Consider the following 16,715-nt stretch of genomic DNA (forward strand, 5'->3'; position numbering starts at 1 on the left):
ATAAAATAAAATAAAATAAAGTAAAATAAAGTAAAATAAAGTAAAATAAAATAAAATGTGTTTTGCTGCCGCTCCGTAAGACCTATTTTAATTTCTTCTCTCCCCCGCTCCAGCCTTGCATTAGGGGCAGGTGCTAAAGCAGCCCAGGGTCACTTGCTCACCCTTAGAGCACATGTCCCCTTCCAGCAACATTTTTCCCCTCCCCAAATTAAAAGTTTCATTTCCCCCCGGGTGAAAAAGCAGCCAAAACCGCGGGGATTTTTGTTTTTACCTTCCCTTTTCCTTCCCTCTTTCCCCTTCCCTCCAAAGGAAGGCGACCGCCCGGCTCAGCCTCGCACACCAGCACCCCAAGAGCTGCCATTTGGGGCCAAAAATTATAAAATAAAAACCAACCCCCCCCATTTTATTCCCACTCTTAGGGTACCGCTATTTATTGCTATGGCTTCGCCCTGCACCGGGCGGCTCGCCCTGCTTCTCCAGGCGCTTCCCACTTCGGAGCTGCCGGGAAAACTGGCTGGGAAGGAGGGCCGGGCCGCGCGCTTCCCACCGGCTCGCTGGAAGACACCAATTTTTATTGATTCCCCCCCAAAAGAAGATACGGAAGATGAAATCATTTCCCTCCGGTGCAATTAAAACCGAGCCGAAGTCGGGAACGGGCTGCGCTTTTTTTGTTCTTCCCGCCCTGGCTGCTCGGGCTTTGCTAAACCCGGGTGAAAAAAAAAAAGAAAACAACAAAATGGGGGAAAAAAGAGCAAAAAAAGAGGAATGCCGAGAAGGCCAAGGGGCCGCTTGGAGCTGCGGAGCGCCGGGGCCGGCGAGCGGGACCTTTTCGCTATTGCTCGGTGTGGGCACGGGTGGCACGACGGGGCGGGCGGCGAACGGGAGGAGGGAGGGAGGGAGGCGGGAGATTAGAAAAAGCAGCTTTTACAAAAACCACTAGAGAATGCAGCAAAGTGACCCTTGCACTCCGGGCGTGCACGTGTGTGTGTGTGTGGGTGGGTGGGTGGGTGGGTGGCGGGTGCTGCGGCGCTCGTCCCCGTCGTCGTCGCGTCCGGGGCCGCATCTGCAAGAGAGCGAAGGCGGCCGGTGGGCGCGGGGACGAGGTTGGTGGCAGCCGTGGGGACACGTCGGGGGGCACGGGGACGAGGTTGGGGGCGCGCGGGGGCACTTACGGGTTCACCAGTGCGGCGGCACGTAGCTGTAGGCGGGGGTGCCCTGGGCACGGTACGTGGGCACGGACACGGGGTGGGCGCCCAGCGCGGTGTGCTGCGGTGTGGTCAGCAGCGTTCCTGCAAAAGCCACCTTAGATGTGGGTTTTTTTGCAAGCAAACCCCACAAAGTTGATGTTTCTTGGCCAAACCAAGGTCGGTGTTTTTATCCAGTGTCACCGAACGTAGGCGGATGGACCCAAAGCATCTTCCAGGAGGAGCTTGGAGGTGGGAACCCCCAAGGAGCAGCTTGTTCTGCTCCTCCTGGAAGAGCRGTGGGAGAAGCGCGAGGCATCTTACCTGCCGACATGGCCATGGTGGTGCCCGCCACCATGCCCATGGCCACGCCGTTGGTCCGCGGYGCGGCCACGGGCGCCGGGTAGATGGCCGAGGGGATGCTGTTGGGYTGCACCACCGTGGTGTGATGGATGACGTGGGGCTGCGCCGCGTACACGGGCTGGGTGTAGTAAGCGCCCTGTTGGAGAAGGGGACAAGAGAGGCCACAGAGTCAGCCACGGAAGGGTTGAGGTTGGAAGGGACCCCTGGAGATCATTGAGTCCAACTCCTCTACTCAAACAGGGACACTCAGAGTATGGGGCACAGGGTCACATTTGGGCAAGTTTGGAACATCCCCATAGGAGAGGACTCCAGGAGTGCCCCATGGGTGACAACCACTCGTGGAGACACCCTCAAGCCTTGCAGGTCTCCAGCCCTACTCCAGACCAGCAGATGTTACACCTGGTTTGAACCATAAAGGGTGGAAAACCATTGGAGTTCTGCAAAAATGAGGCAGCTCTTTGCTCCTGGTCCTTTCCATGGTCAGGAGAACACGCCAGTGTCTGAAGACGTGGAGAAGTGAGACCTGGGTAGATCCCACCAAAAATACTGCCACAGAACACCCTTGAACCACAGGAAGGATGAGGGCAATGGCAGCTGGAAGGAGATCCACATCCCACATGGTGAACCAAAGCTTTGGGGACATGYCCTGCTGCCTGGGGGTGAAATGGGAACCATGCCCCAAATCTTTCAGCTGCTCACTTGTAAAGAGGGTGGGTGGGAAAGACTAGAGCGTTCCAAAAAAGTCATGAGATTTCATCATGGGCTCATGGAAGCCTTTGGAGGACCTCCAAAGGTGGGGCTTGAGAGCAGAATGGGTTGCAGCTCTACTACTAAATGACCACTTTCTTTTGGGGAGCTACAAAGACTGCTTGGACAAATTCCAATCTGCAGAAAGGGATTTGGGCAGCTTCCACCAGCTGAGCCACAGTGACTGGATCTGGGTCACTGGATGCTTTCTTAGAGCTTTCTTAGCCCACCCTAGTTGCCACCAAGCAAAATCCCCAGTGGAGAGGGTTGCAAGTGCAAGGTGAGCAGAACACCCACCAACAGGTCCCTCTCCCAGATGCTCCCTTGCAGGTTTTTATGCTATGAAACCTCTCTTTGCTCCTGCARCCACTCGAGGAGTCAATGGTACGTCCAGGTGTGGTGCCCCTTCTGCCTGTGACGGGTTGGGATGGTAGGAGGCTATTGGCTGATCTGAACCTCCAGTTGGGGTTGGAAGAAGAGAGGGCTCTTCTTGCCCTCCTTGCTTCACCAGCAGGTCCCAAACTGAGGACCAGGTGAAATCAGTGGGAACCAGCACCTGGGTACGTGTCTGGTGGTCCTTGGACTGTGGTTCAGGGTCCAGGAGTTTGGTCAACCCTTCCCAGTGCCTTCTGCACGTGCKAAGAGCTGAGTTCTCATGTTAGATGGAAGCATAACTTGAATGACCAAGTCCCTGGGCCACCGAAGGATAGGGTGACGGGGACCTTTGGGATGGGGAAAGTGCTACTCTGAACAGATTATGACCCACAAGATTTCTGGAGGACACCAGCCCTATGTTGAATCTCCTGGTCGCTGCAGCGCACCAYGACAAGGGCACATCATCACCAGGAAGCAACCACAGGGCAAAGCTAGTGAGATGCCACCAGCCATCAGTTGTCGGGGCCTCATCCAGCTTTGTCTGGTGGCCGTGGTGAGCACAGGACACCTACCTGGGTGTACAGGTTCTGCTGGGGATAGGCACTTCTGATGGGGTACATGGCCGTTTGGTACGGATTCGGAGACGGAGAGTAGGGYGGAGGCGCGTTGTTGCTCTGGGTCGGCGGGACCTTGTAGGGAGTCCCCGCGGTGTACCCTGGCAAGACAAGAGCAGCAAGCGTTGGAGCCACATCCGAGGTGACGGGCACGGGCACGCAGGTGCCTAAATCACCAATGACACCCAAATCCCCTCAACTGCCCTACGGCTTCGCAGAAAAATGACAGCAGGAACCGTTCGGCTTCACCCATTGACCATGACTCTTGCTCAACGTTGGGCTCTCTTTGTATTTCAGAGCTCTGTGGGTTGTATAAAGTCACGTTGCTCTTYCTGCAAGACCTCATGAGATCTTCTCACAATTCCCCCCCAGATTTGTTGTTTTTCTTTTTCAAAGTGCTCTTCCTAGAGGCAGGAGATCCCCTAAGCGTCTCCACTTTCCTTTGGTGTCTTTCAAAGATATCTTTCTACTGATAGACTTGTGAGAAAGGTCAGGGAAAGATAAGCTTTCCTGAAGGCTCAAACAGCAAAGGTCATTTAAGAGCTTAAATCCTCTTTTAAAGCCTCTTCTGAGCCCACTGGGTGATTGCAGTGTGAAGGTTGTGGGACATCTTGAACTTGGCCACATGGTCTCCATCCAGGTAAAGACAACCTGGATGGAGGATCCCTTTAGGCCAGGACTCAAACTCCCCATCTCCAGAGGTACTTCCAAGCAGGAGTCAACTTGCACAATACTTCATCCAAAACTCAAGCGTTCAGTTCRGGGAAAATCTCAGGACTTTTCTTCTTCAGAAAAAGGAAGGTGTCCTGCTCCATGTTCATCAGCAGAAGTGGAGGGTCCTTCTTCTGGAAGCTCCACCAGAAACATCACAGTGCTGCTCACAGACAGACAAACTTTCTTTTTTTTTTTTTGCTATTCTGGTGTTTTTTCTGCTTTCAACTCCTTTTTTTTTTTTTTTTTTGGCAGAACATGGAGAATTTGGGAAGTTCCACTTATTGGGGTCAACCTTTGTGTCAGATGACCCATCAGGAGACAACGGCCAGGCTGAACATCACGGGGTTCAACTGCTTTGAATGCGGATGCAAAGAACTCCCCGTGGAGCTCCCTGACTGGCAAATCACAGAGAATTTAGCAGCTCTACTACCAAAGTACTCAGCAGATGTCACCTCCAACGTTTGTAAATGAGAATTAAAAAAAAAAAAAAAAAAAAAAGAAGAGTTCGCATCAGTTGGTGGCTAAAAATGACTTGCAATCAAGTTTTAATGACACCAGATGAGATGTGAGGCGCCTGGAAACACGTGGCTGGCAGGTGATTGAAAGCCTAATTGCGACCATCTAACGTCTTCTCGGGATCAGCAAGTCCCCTGGGGCTGGTGCCGCATTTCGACAGTGAGCTAAGTTTGGGGTGCCCAATCTGAAGGACGTCTAATTCTTCCATAGAGCCCCGTTCGAAAGTCCAGATAAGCTGATAATCTGGAACATCGTGCAGCCACCCAAGGGCACGTCAACCTCTTCTCACCCTGTCTTCTCCTGCAAGCAGTGAAGCCTCTAGGGAGGGCATCCTGGCTTTGGTCCTGCTGGAGAGCCTGCTAGGAAGCTCCTGAAGGTGGGTGCTGGAGCACCCAGGGACCCACAGCACCCAAAGGATGCTCCACCTAGGCTCAGCACTCAAGGAAGGTCCCACACATTCGTGTGCACCTGCATGCAAGCTTGCATGCTCACGAGGAACAGTCCCCTTGGTTGCAATTCTCCTGATAAATCCATCCCAAATAACCCCACTTCCAAGCTCCTGGAAAGCGAGGAGAGCAAAACGGGAACAACAACAACAACAACAACAAAAACAGGTAGAACCCCAGAAGCAAAGGTTTATTTACTGAATGCTGCAGAAGAAGCTTGGTAGGTTCTGTTCTCAGTCCCAGTGTCCACGGGGAGGTGGAAGGTGCCCTCAGTGGCACAGGAGGAGGACGTCTGTGGCCAGGCCTGCTTCATCAGAAGTGTAGCTTGAGAGGAGACAGAAAGGAAGTGTTACACCCAGCCAGTGCCATGTGTCAACGTTGCAACCAAGCCACCACATCCCACCTTTGTGTCACGTTTTAACCACSCTGCCACCCTCTGCCTTAACTCCTCTTTTAAAGAAGGAACCCATGGGGGAAGTTCACGCTGAGCTTCCTCTCCTGTTGYCTGTTCCTCAAGGAGGACCAATGTATGGCTACCATGAAGTTGCCTACCTCAAACAACCACTTTTCTGATCCAAGTGACCTGCACAGGGATCTGCATTTGGGGACATGGCCATCTGGGATGGCTTTGGGGACATTCCTGAAGATCTGCTGGTTGGAGATGAGCACCTGGTGGGTCCTGCAGATGTTGGTCCTTGGTAGCCATGACCATCCCATTCCACACCAAGCATGGCCATAGGAAATGCTGGAGAAACAGGCAGCAGGAGCAGGGGCTTTGGACAGCTGTCCTGTAATCATGGCTTGTAGGAAAGTGGCCAAATGAGACAAGCCAGAAGAACCTCAGGAACCAGCTCTTTTGGGGTTTGAGAAGTATCCWCTTCACGGTATCTGCTCATCTTTAGTTTTCCAAAAGAGGAAAACTGATTTAATTGTCACAGCACATCTCTGTGATGAACCAGCACCAGCTCTACATTTGGATTCTTTGCTCCATAACCAACCATGTTGYCAGCACGTACATAAGAAGGATGACTGCCTCGGAGCACATGGAGTGGGGATGACAGATGACCAATGGAGACCTTGTCTCAGGGAGCATCCAAAGAGATTCCCCTTGAATGTCCTCCAAGGCATCTAGGAATAGAGAGCATCTCCTGGACCTTTGCAAGAGCTACAGCTCACACAGGTGACAATCCAGCCACGATTATTTAATATCATTTAAGTTCTATCTCCTGCCACGATCTCCTGGATTGGGTTTAGCTTTTCCCCTTGGATGGTCATGAAAAAATGACTGGATCCCTGGGAAATCCAAAGAGTCATCAAGGGGGGTCTACAGGTCATGATTTAGAGCACTCCAGGAGAGAAAGAAGTCTGCATGTTGTGCCACAGATGGAAGTTTTCTCCAGGCAGGATCCAGAAACAGGGATGGGGATCACTCAGATCCACCACCCCACCAGGTCCTCAGCCATTCCCAAGGCTGAGGAAACCRCTCAATACGGGCACGGAAGGAACAGATCCAGAGCTCTCTTCCCTGCTGCATTATTGATAGCGGCGGCTGAAGCCCAAGCCGCTGCACAAAGAGCGTGTCCTACTTTCCAGAACCTAAAAATCACATCTTAATGACGGGTGTTAAAACCAAGCAGCCATCGCAGGGCAGCAGAACGCCTCGGAGGAGGCACAGCCTAGCGTTAATGAAGAAATAGATTTTTTTTTACTATTTTTTTAAAGCTTTTTTTTTTTTTTAAGTATTTTTTAAAAAAATTATCGATGTGTCTCGTGCTTCTGCAGCAGAGTGATCTTGGGTGCTGCTTTTTCCAGACTTGAAAGGGAGATTTTTGCAGCAAAATGGTCCTAAAAGGCCAGGCTTAAGGTGGGCATCGGAGCTTGCAGCACTTGGGAGGGCTGCTTTAAAGTGAGTTGTTGGGGAGTTTAACGGGCTTTTGGGTTTAAATCTGCTTTGCAGAAATGTCAGTGACTCTGCAGGAAATACTGGGTGGAGTGAGGAAGAAATCCAGGCCCGTTCCAGCTACTGATTTCCCTTCCCCATGTGTCTGGGGCTGGAGGGAGCGAGAGGATCCTGGGTCTCTCCAAAGGCCTCCTCATTTCTCATGATGCTTTTCTAAGTGAGGAAATCAAAAATCTGCAGCATCAAATCTTTTATTTTTTGATATATTTGGGCTCTATCGTAGCAAATCAGCACACCACAAGTCAAAGATGCTCTTCCCTTCCCACCCTCCACTGCAAGCAGCTTTAAGGAGCACATTCATGAGCTTCTTCTAGATGAGGAAACTCAGGTGTCCAGTCCCTAAATGCACTAGAAATTTGGTCACGGAAACTTGGTCAAGTAAACCAAGTCATCATTTTGCTGATGGCTTTTTCAATGCTCATTAAGGATTTCTGCTGAGACCTTGGACCAGGAGGCCTCAAAATACAGACCCCTTGCCAGCTGATGCGATAGACTGGGGAGCAGAAGATCTCATGGAGATGTCCTCCATGATGGGGCACCTCAACAGCGCATTATGGGCTGCAACCAGGCTGTTTGCAGCCCACTGTCTGAGAGCAACTGAGTCCATCTGAGCAAACACCAACAGGATGTTTCATCTAGCTTGTTTTGCATCCGTTGCCTCTCAAAAAAAGGCTTTATTTTCTCCTTCAAGTCCATTTTCTTGTGGCTTCTGCCAAAGGGCACAATGGTGAGAGGTCCAAAGCATCCAAGACCACGAGGGGCTTCAGGAGATGCTTTGCCCAAGTCAGAATCAGATTCGTAAAAATATAATTCAATAAACGCTAGTGGGGAAATGCAAGGAATGGGGAAAAGTCTCTGAGTTGGAGGGAGGTCAGAGCCAAGGCTGCCTCCAAAGCCTTGGCTCTGCCCCAAGGTCTCCAAGCAGRAGCAAGTTGAGGGCTCTGGACCATGGCATATCTCAAAATGCAGTCAAAAAACCCTCAATAAGGGGTTTTAAAGGTTTTAAAGGTATTGATTTCAAACCTGCTATGACCCTTCATGAGCAGGAGGGACATTTGTCCACCAAAAGAGCTAAGAATAGCGGTTTTTAATCGTTGCCCTTTCCTTGATGGTTTAACGATTCAGTGTGTTGGGCCACGACATTATCATGTCCCAGGAGATTGTTTTGTTCTCAATGGGAAACGATCTGTCAGCTTGCTGGCCTTTCCACCTTCCCATTTTACAACACAGGAATTATTAAAAGTATTCTGAATAAAGCACAAACAGAAAAATAATTAAAAAAAAATGTAAATGTAAATGTCAAGACAGCTGTGAATTCTCCTGATTGTGCATTAAGCCGGGCGACAAAAAAAAGAAGAGCTGGTGACAAAAATGATCAGAGGATTTTATATATGTATATGTATATATAGCAAGAAAGGGGGAAAGATTAGGACTGCGCTTCAGAAGGAAGAGTCTGGGAAAGGAACAAAAGGCGGAGGGGCACAAAGAAGATTGACCAGGGCTTTCATTTCCCCCTTTCACATAATGCAAATCTAAAGCAACACTCAATGATTTGCATTGCTCAAAAAAAAAAAAAAGAAAAGAAAAGAAAATCAGTAACTCGAGCCTTAATTAATCCGCAGAAGGGCCTGCTGCAAAGTATTATAGCGATAAAAATACAGCACGAATCAAAGGCAGGCGAAGGTTGAGTTTGTTTAATGAAAGAGAGAACACCCACAGCTACAGCATCCAGGACAGAAGTAGGGAAAAAATCAAAGTTTCTGTATTTGAGGGCTTGAAAGCAGAGCTGACTGACAAGCCCAACGTGCTGCCTTCCAAATCCACCTTTTGGGCTTTTTCCGTTGCGTGCAGCAATGCAGAAAGGGAAGATGCCACCTGGGACTGGTGACAACCCGGCATCCCCGCTGGGGAATTATAAATTAGCGGTAAAGCTGACATGTCCTGGAGCATCTGGAGTCCCTGCAGGGATGCTCCTATGGGACCRGCGCAGATGGGCTTTTGCCCCACCTGGCAAGGTGGGAAGCTGGTCCYGGATGGTTATTGCTGGAATTTCCTTCCTGATTATCCCCATCTCCTCCTTGGAGAACCTTTCCTTGGCTGAGGCAGCTTCTTCGGCATGCTATTCAGATGTCCCCTTTTCCCTGGAAGCCAGCCTGGCAAAGCCTGGCTTGGCAACCCTCACTCATTTACACAGGGTCCACAGCACGTAGGATGGAGAGGGGATTTTGAAGGCATCAAGCGCCTTTTTCCACAAGAAGCCCAACTCTCACTGGGTATAACTAAGAGCGCAGGAAGCACCAGCCTTGGTGCTCCCCATGCAATGGGCTCACTCCTTCCTCCAGGTCCTTCCCACCAGCTCCTTGAACCCATCAGCAGACCAATGTTCAACACTTGCTCAGGCAAATGGATGATCAGACTGTAAAGATTGGGAAGTAAATTTTCCATCATGCTGTATGGGACATACCCCGCTCCTTTCCTAGGCAGAAATCCTAATCCAAGAAGGATCCAGCAGCACTGAATACTGGGAATCAATACAATTATTGGTTCTCAGTCTTCCTCCCTACAACTAAATCAAAGCTCAAAGTCCTCTGCATGGGAGAAAGCCCTTCTTGTCTCACATCTCCTGCCACTGCCACCGTGCTTCTCAACATGACTGCAAAGAACTGAAATCTTGGCATAATGCACGTCCCTCTCTCCCAGGGCATCTCAGCAGGATGCTGCAGAAGAATTGCCACACTTGGCCATCTTTGGCCACTAGTGTTACTCATTCTCCTGATGARTCCTTCTCAGGCTGTAGATGCCTTTTCTTGACTGGTGATGCACAGAGAGCTGTTCACCAATGAGTCCTAACGTGCACAACACCCTCTTTGCAGCCCTAAGATCTAGGGCTATCCTTTTACAGGTGGTTTCCTTGTCCTCTCTTGGTCTGGGCACCCCAGTATAGGAGGGACGTGGAGCTTCTGGAGAGGGTCCAGAGAAGAGCAACCAGGATGATTAAGGGAATGGAACATCTCTCGTATGAAGAGAGGCTGAGTGAGCTGGGCCTGTTTTCTCTGGAGAAGAGAAGGCTCAGAGGGGATATGATTAATATGTATAAGTTCAGGAAGGGAGAATGCAGGGAGGAAGGGGACAAGCTGTTCTCACTGGTGGCCAGCGATAGGACGAGGGGTAATGGCCACAAGCTGAAACACAAGAAGTTCCGTCTCCAGGTGAGGAGCAACTTCTTTACTGTTAGGGTGACAGCAATTCTAAGGTTTATTTCAGTATCTTTTCTAATACAAATGCCAGTCTCCAGATCATGGGGACTGTGATGGACAAKAAGCACTAAGGACCCCAGAAAACCTCCTATCCCTGCAGGAAGTGGAGGCTGTCTCTCCTGTGGGTGCCCCCTTGACTGTCTCCCCATCCAGAGGCCAAGCTSCTGCCTGTAGGATGGACATGCCATTGCAGGGGCCAAGTGAGAAACACCTCCATGCTACAAGGCACTTTGGAGACATTGACTTTCCTTGGAGTCGGGCTTTCCTGCCTTTGCCAACCCAAGGCAAGGACCAGGTGTGACGCATCAAAGCATCCCATCACACTCMGAAGGAGCAATGCTGAAGAGCCTATCTGCAGGGACACCATGGTGACCTTCCTCTACCTCCACCTTGGTGGCTCTCATCCTGCATGTCAGAGCTTGACCCACCCTCCAGCCTTGACTCCTGGAGACGTCAGGCAGGAGGTGCCTCCTTTTGATGCTCTTCAGAGGTGCTACGTCTTCTCCAACATCTCTTGGGTTCCTGTGTGTCCAAGCTCATGCCAGAACTCTATAGCACCAGGGTGCAAACAGAGAGTAAGACTGTCCAATGGGGCTGACTTTTACTTGTCAAGGCTTGCATAGAAAGGCAGACATGCTAGTTTTAGCCTGACCACTTTGAACTTACAGCTGCTCGCCCATATTTTTGCATTTTCATCATGCCCAGGCTGACATGAAGAAGTCCCCCTGTGTTTCCTTCCCCATCAGAGCACAGAGGATGCTGCCACACCAACCACTAATAAACTTGTGGGGTTTTTTTTTGCATGATGGGACTCTTTTCATGGCTCTCTCTCAATATTTTGGATGGTCAGCATGCACACAGTGGGGCAAGGAYCTTTCCAAGGTTATGAGCATGTGGAAACATGCCGAAAGAGCGCTCCAATGACACAGGAAAACACGGAAAAAAATAAAACTGATCCCTCAGAGAGGCACCCAGAGTAACTGGCTTTATTTAACAGCCTTGCAAAATAACAGACCTTCATCGATGAGCAGAAGATGGAACCCAAAGGGGTTTTGGCAGCGACCGCCCGGCTCCAGCAGCCAATGGAGCGGGAACTTGACGCTCCGAGGAGCAGGGCGGCCACAAAGCTCTGCTTTGTGCTCCGTCCCCAGCACCAACGGGCCTGAAAAGGCACCTTTATTCCCAAGTTTGAAAATCCCTCGGCTTGTGTTTTTGGAGGCAAAAATGTTCAGAATAAACATCTCAGGCAACCCAAAAACCAAGAAAAGCGATCGAGTCCAAACACTGTTTTTCGTCTCAGAAGTGAGTGCGAGATGTTTTTTCAGGCCTTTGTGGTAAAAAGCAGGAAAAAAAAAAAAAAAAAAGAAAGGGCACCATCCTGATTTTGAAAGTGCTTTTCTGGATACAGTCCAGGTCTCACAAATTCTTGGATTTGACCTATGTGATCACATCCTTTAGCAACGCCTCCCTGATAMGACACTACTGCAGCTAATGAATAGGATTTTGATCTCAGGGTTGCTAATAGAAAGGTTCTTCCTTCTTCTCATAACACACTCTACCTCAAAAGTTCTTTGGCCATAGGGCAGTGCAATGTTTGGAAACTGCTCCTTGGCTCTTCATTTTCCATCATCCGTTATCATGTAAAGAGGCTCCCACMCACTGCTCATCTTCTGCAAGTGGAGGCCTTCATCCGGCTTAAAAAGCCACCAGCAGTGGAAAGTGTTGCCTGGCCCTTTGAAAGGTCTGGTTTCGGCAAAATACTTCATTGGATGTTCAACTTCAGCTAAATTCTAACTTGAACAAAGGGCCAAGAAGCCATCAACTACTCCAGAAAGTAATAGACATCTCTAAAGATGTCCAGCATTTGACTCAAACRATCACCAACTGATCCACCAAGCAGAGGAGCTCAAGTGTTCCTCATTAAATGCAGAACCTCATTAGTTTGTGCTGTGCTGAAGAAAACTTATGGTAGATGCTGGATCTTACCAATTAGCAAATACATTGGACAGGAAGATTAAGCTACTTCTCCGTGTCTGTGGTTCTCTTCTGACAGTGTTGTTCCCTTCCTTTTCTTAAAGAAACTTTCTTGGAGAAGGAGAGTGTGGCTCCCAGCATGGACTTTTGTAATAAAACTTTGCTAAAGGAAGCAGTCAATTGAAGAACGTCTTTGTAGGCAACTACAGGAAGCTCTTGCTTAGTGAGAGGAACAGCATCACAGAACCACAGAATTCTAGAGTCATGGAACAGCAGAGACAAGGAATAGCAGCAGGGACACTTGCTCAGAAAGGCACAGTGTGAAGGAGCAAGCAGAGGTGGCTCCCCTGCAGGAGATGACAGACAGCATGGGAGGAGGCTCTGTGAGGAAAGATGAGTGTCCTCCACTTGCTACCATGCAAGAAGGACATGACATGGCTAAAGCAGACAGCTGGGAAAGACACCTTTATGCTAAAGCTGGAAGGAAGCAAGAGAATTTGCCCAAGTGAGGCAGAGGGATAGAGAAGAAGGCTCCAGAGGTGGGTCTGAGCTATGGGTGATGAATACGTTGCCCGTCCAGCTTGCATGGAAAACTGGAAGTGGGAGATGAAGGATATGTTGTGATGGAAATGCTGCAGCAGAGTAGGAAGCAGAATTAAAGGGCAGCTTGGGAAAGCTCGGGAAAAACAAGACTTTAAGGAGAAAAATGTGGTTGATGCTGTTGCAGATAACATCAAGGCTAAGGGAGAGCAGTTCCTGTGTCCATCTAGGAAGAGACTGCTGCTCCCTGGAAGAGCCATTTCAAGACAGAGAAGAGAAGGGGAAAGGCAATCATGTGATATCCAGAAAAAACTAAAAAATGTCAACGTGCAGATATCACAGTGAGTAAGACTGTAAAAACTCCCGGGATGAGCTTTAAGATATAATTAAGGGCTCAAAAGTGCTTTATGACCCGGAGAGACTTTCCCAATGAATGGTGTGAAATTCCTGCAGGAGCTGGTACATGTATCAGCAAAATATTTACCAACTAACATGCAGAGACAGAGGTGTTTGTACACCAAGTAGCAAAGGTTAATTCTCCTGCACCCTTCAAACACGTTATCTCCACACACGACGTTGGCTTTACCTGGGGCATAGCCGGGGCTGCTGGTTGGATACATGTTTGGGTTGTAGGCTGGGGCAGCTGTTGGGTATCCYGTCGGATAACCTGCAAGGAGAAAAGGAGAGATGTTATGCAGCAAGGAGACAGGATTCCTGAAAGCAATAAACTACCAGCAAACAGGCCATGGGCATAGCCAAGATGTAGAGCCCAAGTGTCTTCTCCAACAGTCGKGGCACTAGGCCTACGACTGCACTCCACAGGATTTCACCTGACTCAGTATTTAAGCCTTATTCCCCTGGAAAGTGAGAAAATAAGAAGGTTGAAGGCATGCTGGAGAAAATGACCCAGAAAACACACACCAAATGAACAAGTCGGTGATGAAAAACCACAGTCATGAAGTGCTGAGCCCCATCTCCTCCTCCTCCAAGAGCAGCAAGGACTTCCAATCCCAATGGCGGAGATCAGCACCTTGCCTAGGGTCTTGGTCCTCCACACCTCTACCCTACCCTACCCTACCCTTCCCTACCCTACCCTACCCTTCCCTACCTTTCCCTACTCTACTCTACTCTACTCTACTCTACCAGAGCTTCTTGCTAAAGGGTAGGTGAAGACATCGTATGAAAACAGGGCAGTCCTTGTGGTCACTCATCCCTGTACAACTTCAGGTCTGAGAAGCAATCCATCTTCCTGCCAAACCACCAGAGAGGAGCACACCAGGTACCTTGTACCGCTTGAAGCCACCACAAGAGGTTTTAATGAATATTTTAGGACAGGTTACAGAGAGTCTTTGGTTTCCATTATCTTCATTCAGGTCTACCATGGAGACTTCAGGGGAAATCATCTAAGCAGGCAGCTACAGAGACGTTTGGTTAGCTGGCATCCAAGCAATCATAACAGCATCTACAGAGGACCTGAATGTCATGATGGACATCTACATACCATACAGGCCTCTTGCATCAGGCTCTAACTTCCTTGGAGGCCATCATCTCCTATGAAGACCACAGAGGACAATCTCTGCACCTCAGTCTGCCCACTGTTGCTTTTCTTCATACTCCTTTTTTTTTTTTTTTTTTCTTTGATGCTTTTAAAGACTGTGTATGGTAACACTCAAATAACTCCCTTCCTCCTTACTTGCTTCCTACATAAATCCCTCTTAAATCCAACAGGCCATGTTAATCTTGGCTTCCTGCTGCCGGCATTTGGCTTTGCTGGGCTTGGAAACCACACTGCTGTTTCCCCTGCTTATCCATCTATCTCCCTGGCCTGCAGCCCGGAGGCTGATCCAGTTTGGTGGCCTGCAGCAGGCACCCTCCTTGGTGTCTCCACGCCAAGCTCCACCGATGTCATCTCCTGCATGCCAGCAAAACCGAGAAGAGGCAATTAGCCAACAGATTCCCACCCCTGCTTTATTAAATACAAGCAAGCGTGGGGCTCTGCTCCCTGTCCCAGGAAGATGAGCACATTACGATCCCTCCATCCCACATCCATTAATTGACTCTACTCAAGACCTGGCACCCACTGCACAACCTACGACTGCAGAAAAAAAAATTAAAGTTGATTTGAATACATCTAATTCAACACTCACGACCACTGTACTGGAATAAATGGCTGCATGTTCTGCACTCTCATTTTCATCAGTGATATATTTGGCATCTAAATCAGGTTAATTAAAAATTGCTGCAGTCACTGCTGGAGAAGCAGCAGTTTGGCAGATTTTTATTTTAGACTGTACCTAAAATCAGGCTGTCAATGCATGTAGGAATACACACGCTGCAGCAATCAAGAAGCTCCTYGGAAAGTTATTTGGAGACTCCGTGATTGCGAACAGGACGCTAACGCTGAAGATCTCAAAGCAAAATGCCAAGCCGTGGGCTAGTGAGAAGATAACCATTTCCTTTCCCAGCACATTACTGCTCCAGTGCCCCTCAGATTCCCACTCTCCTGCGACCTCTGGACCATGAAGGCACCAAAATGTCAGCACTGATGTCCACATTTCAGAGAATCGCAGAAGGGTGGAGGTTGGAAGGAACCTCTGGCGATCATCTGCTCAAGCAGGGTCAACCACAGCATGTTGCCCAGGGTTGTGTCCAGATGGGGAGCACAGCCTGGTCAAATACACTGCCCAATATACACAGGCTCTATCATCCCCATCCTCCTCACCAGCTGCTGGGCATCCCACAGGTGATAATTGATGATGGGCACTACCTGGACAAGAGCCTCCTTGGAGCATCAGGTATTTTGTATCTTTGTGGCAAGTCAGTCCACAAAAATATGTCCCAAATCTCTTTATTATACTGCAATGCACCTAACAGTCCTCATTTCAATGGAAAATCATTACAAGTATCTTCCCATGGGGCACCAAATGGCCAAGGTTTCAATGTGCCCATTGCCAGCATTCACCACCTATCAAATTCAGCAGAAATCTCTTCTCTACTCAAACCAAAACTTGCAATGTTAGGTCTAAAGGGAAAAAAACAAGCCTGAAATAACCAGGTCATTCTACATTAGGGGTCTGAACAGTCAAATGTGGCTTTCGGTAATGTTTTCCATACATTCAGAGACTACCTCAAGCAGATGAAGACAACCCTGCACTTTGCACATCCACTTTCTCTTTTTTGGATGTAACTTCTGYTCAGCAGGACTGGCTCTTGCTTTTTGTGATGGCTTTTGCTTTTTTGAAAGAAAGCTGTGACCATTTGCAGAACATTTCTGCTTCAAATAACCACCATCTCTACCAAAGAAGCTATAATAGCGTTGGATGTGAAAAGATGCAGCCAGCCCCACTCTCCTCTTCCCCCCACCCTGATCACGTCAACCTTGGTAAATCCTGACCTCCAGCAAGAGAAACTGTCCTTTCTAGTTGAAGGGGGAAATGGGGATGGAGAAGGTACAGGGGAATCAATGTTGATTTGTTCCTTTCTGGACACACCAAGAGATATGAAGGTATCTAAAGCGATGGCAATTTGGACCAGGGGRAATGTGTTTGCAAATCCTCTGCATTCAGAAGTCACTAGGTTTAAAATAGGAGTCATTTCTGCACCTTATTTGCCTCCTTGTTGCCAAACTGCTATGGTTTGTGTTTGCTGGCTCTTCTCCACCACCAAAATGACTGTGAACTGACCTCCTTGAGAAGATCAAAGCCACCGTTCACATTGTTCACACGAGTACATCAAAGCCACTGGAGGACTGGAAGAAAGAGGTCATTCTTGCCTTCAAAAGGCAGGTCATTCCTGCCTTCAGAAAGGGCAAAAGGGAAGAGCCAGGAAACTACAGGCTGGTTAGTCTCACCTACGGTGGTGATGGAGCACCTCCTCCTAGAGAGCATCTCTAGGCATGTAAAGAAAAATAAGGCGATCAGGAGTAGTAAACACGGATTCACCAAGGGGAAGTCATGTCTGATGAACTTAATAGCCTTCACAGATTCACACATTCACAGAATATTTAAGGTTGGAAGGGACCTCTA

General features: G+C 49.0%; 1 protein-coding gene across 1 annotated transcript in view; it reads right to left on the reverse strand.

Moving 5' to 3' along the window:
• Positions 1-887: 887 nt before the first annotated feature.
• FAM168A (family with sequence similarity 168 member A) overlaps positions 888-16,715 on the reverse strand; it is a 93,947-nt gene continuing 78,119 nt past the window's right edge. Inside the window, exons 3-8 of the mRNA XM_026041570.1 lie at positions 13,277-13,357; positions 5,158-5,283; positions 3,242-3,384; positions 1,509-1,683; positions 1,173-1,289; positions 888-1,063 (exon numbers count right to left, since the gene is read on the reverse strand). Of these exons, the coding sequence (XP_025897355.1) occupies positions 1,177-1,289; positions 1,509-1,683; positions 3,242-3,384; positions 5,158-5,283; positions 13,277-13,357 (638 nt within the window). The 3' untranslated portion in view covers positions 888-1,063; positions 1,173-1,176. The remainder of the gene's footprint in view (positions 1,064-1,172; positions 1,290-1,508; positions 1,684-3,241; positions 3,385-5,157; positions 5,284-13,276; positions 13,358-16,715) is intronic.

Source organism: Nothoprocta perdicaria, unplaced genomic scaffold (assembly GCF_003342845.1).
Source record: "Nothoprocta perdicaria isolate Ctin4 unplaced genomic scaffold, notPer1 scaffold_288, whole genome shotgun sequence".
Lineage (NCBI taxonomy): Eukaryota > Metazoa > Chordata > Aves > Tinamiformes > Tinamidae > Nothoprocta > Nothoprocta perdicaria.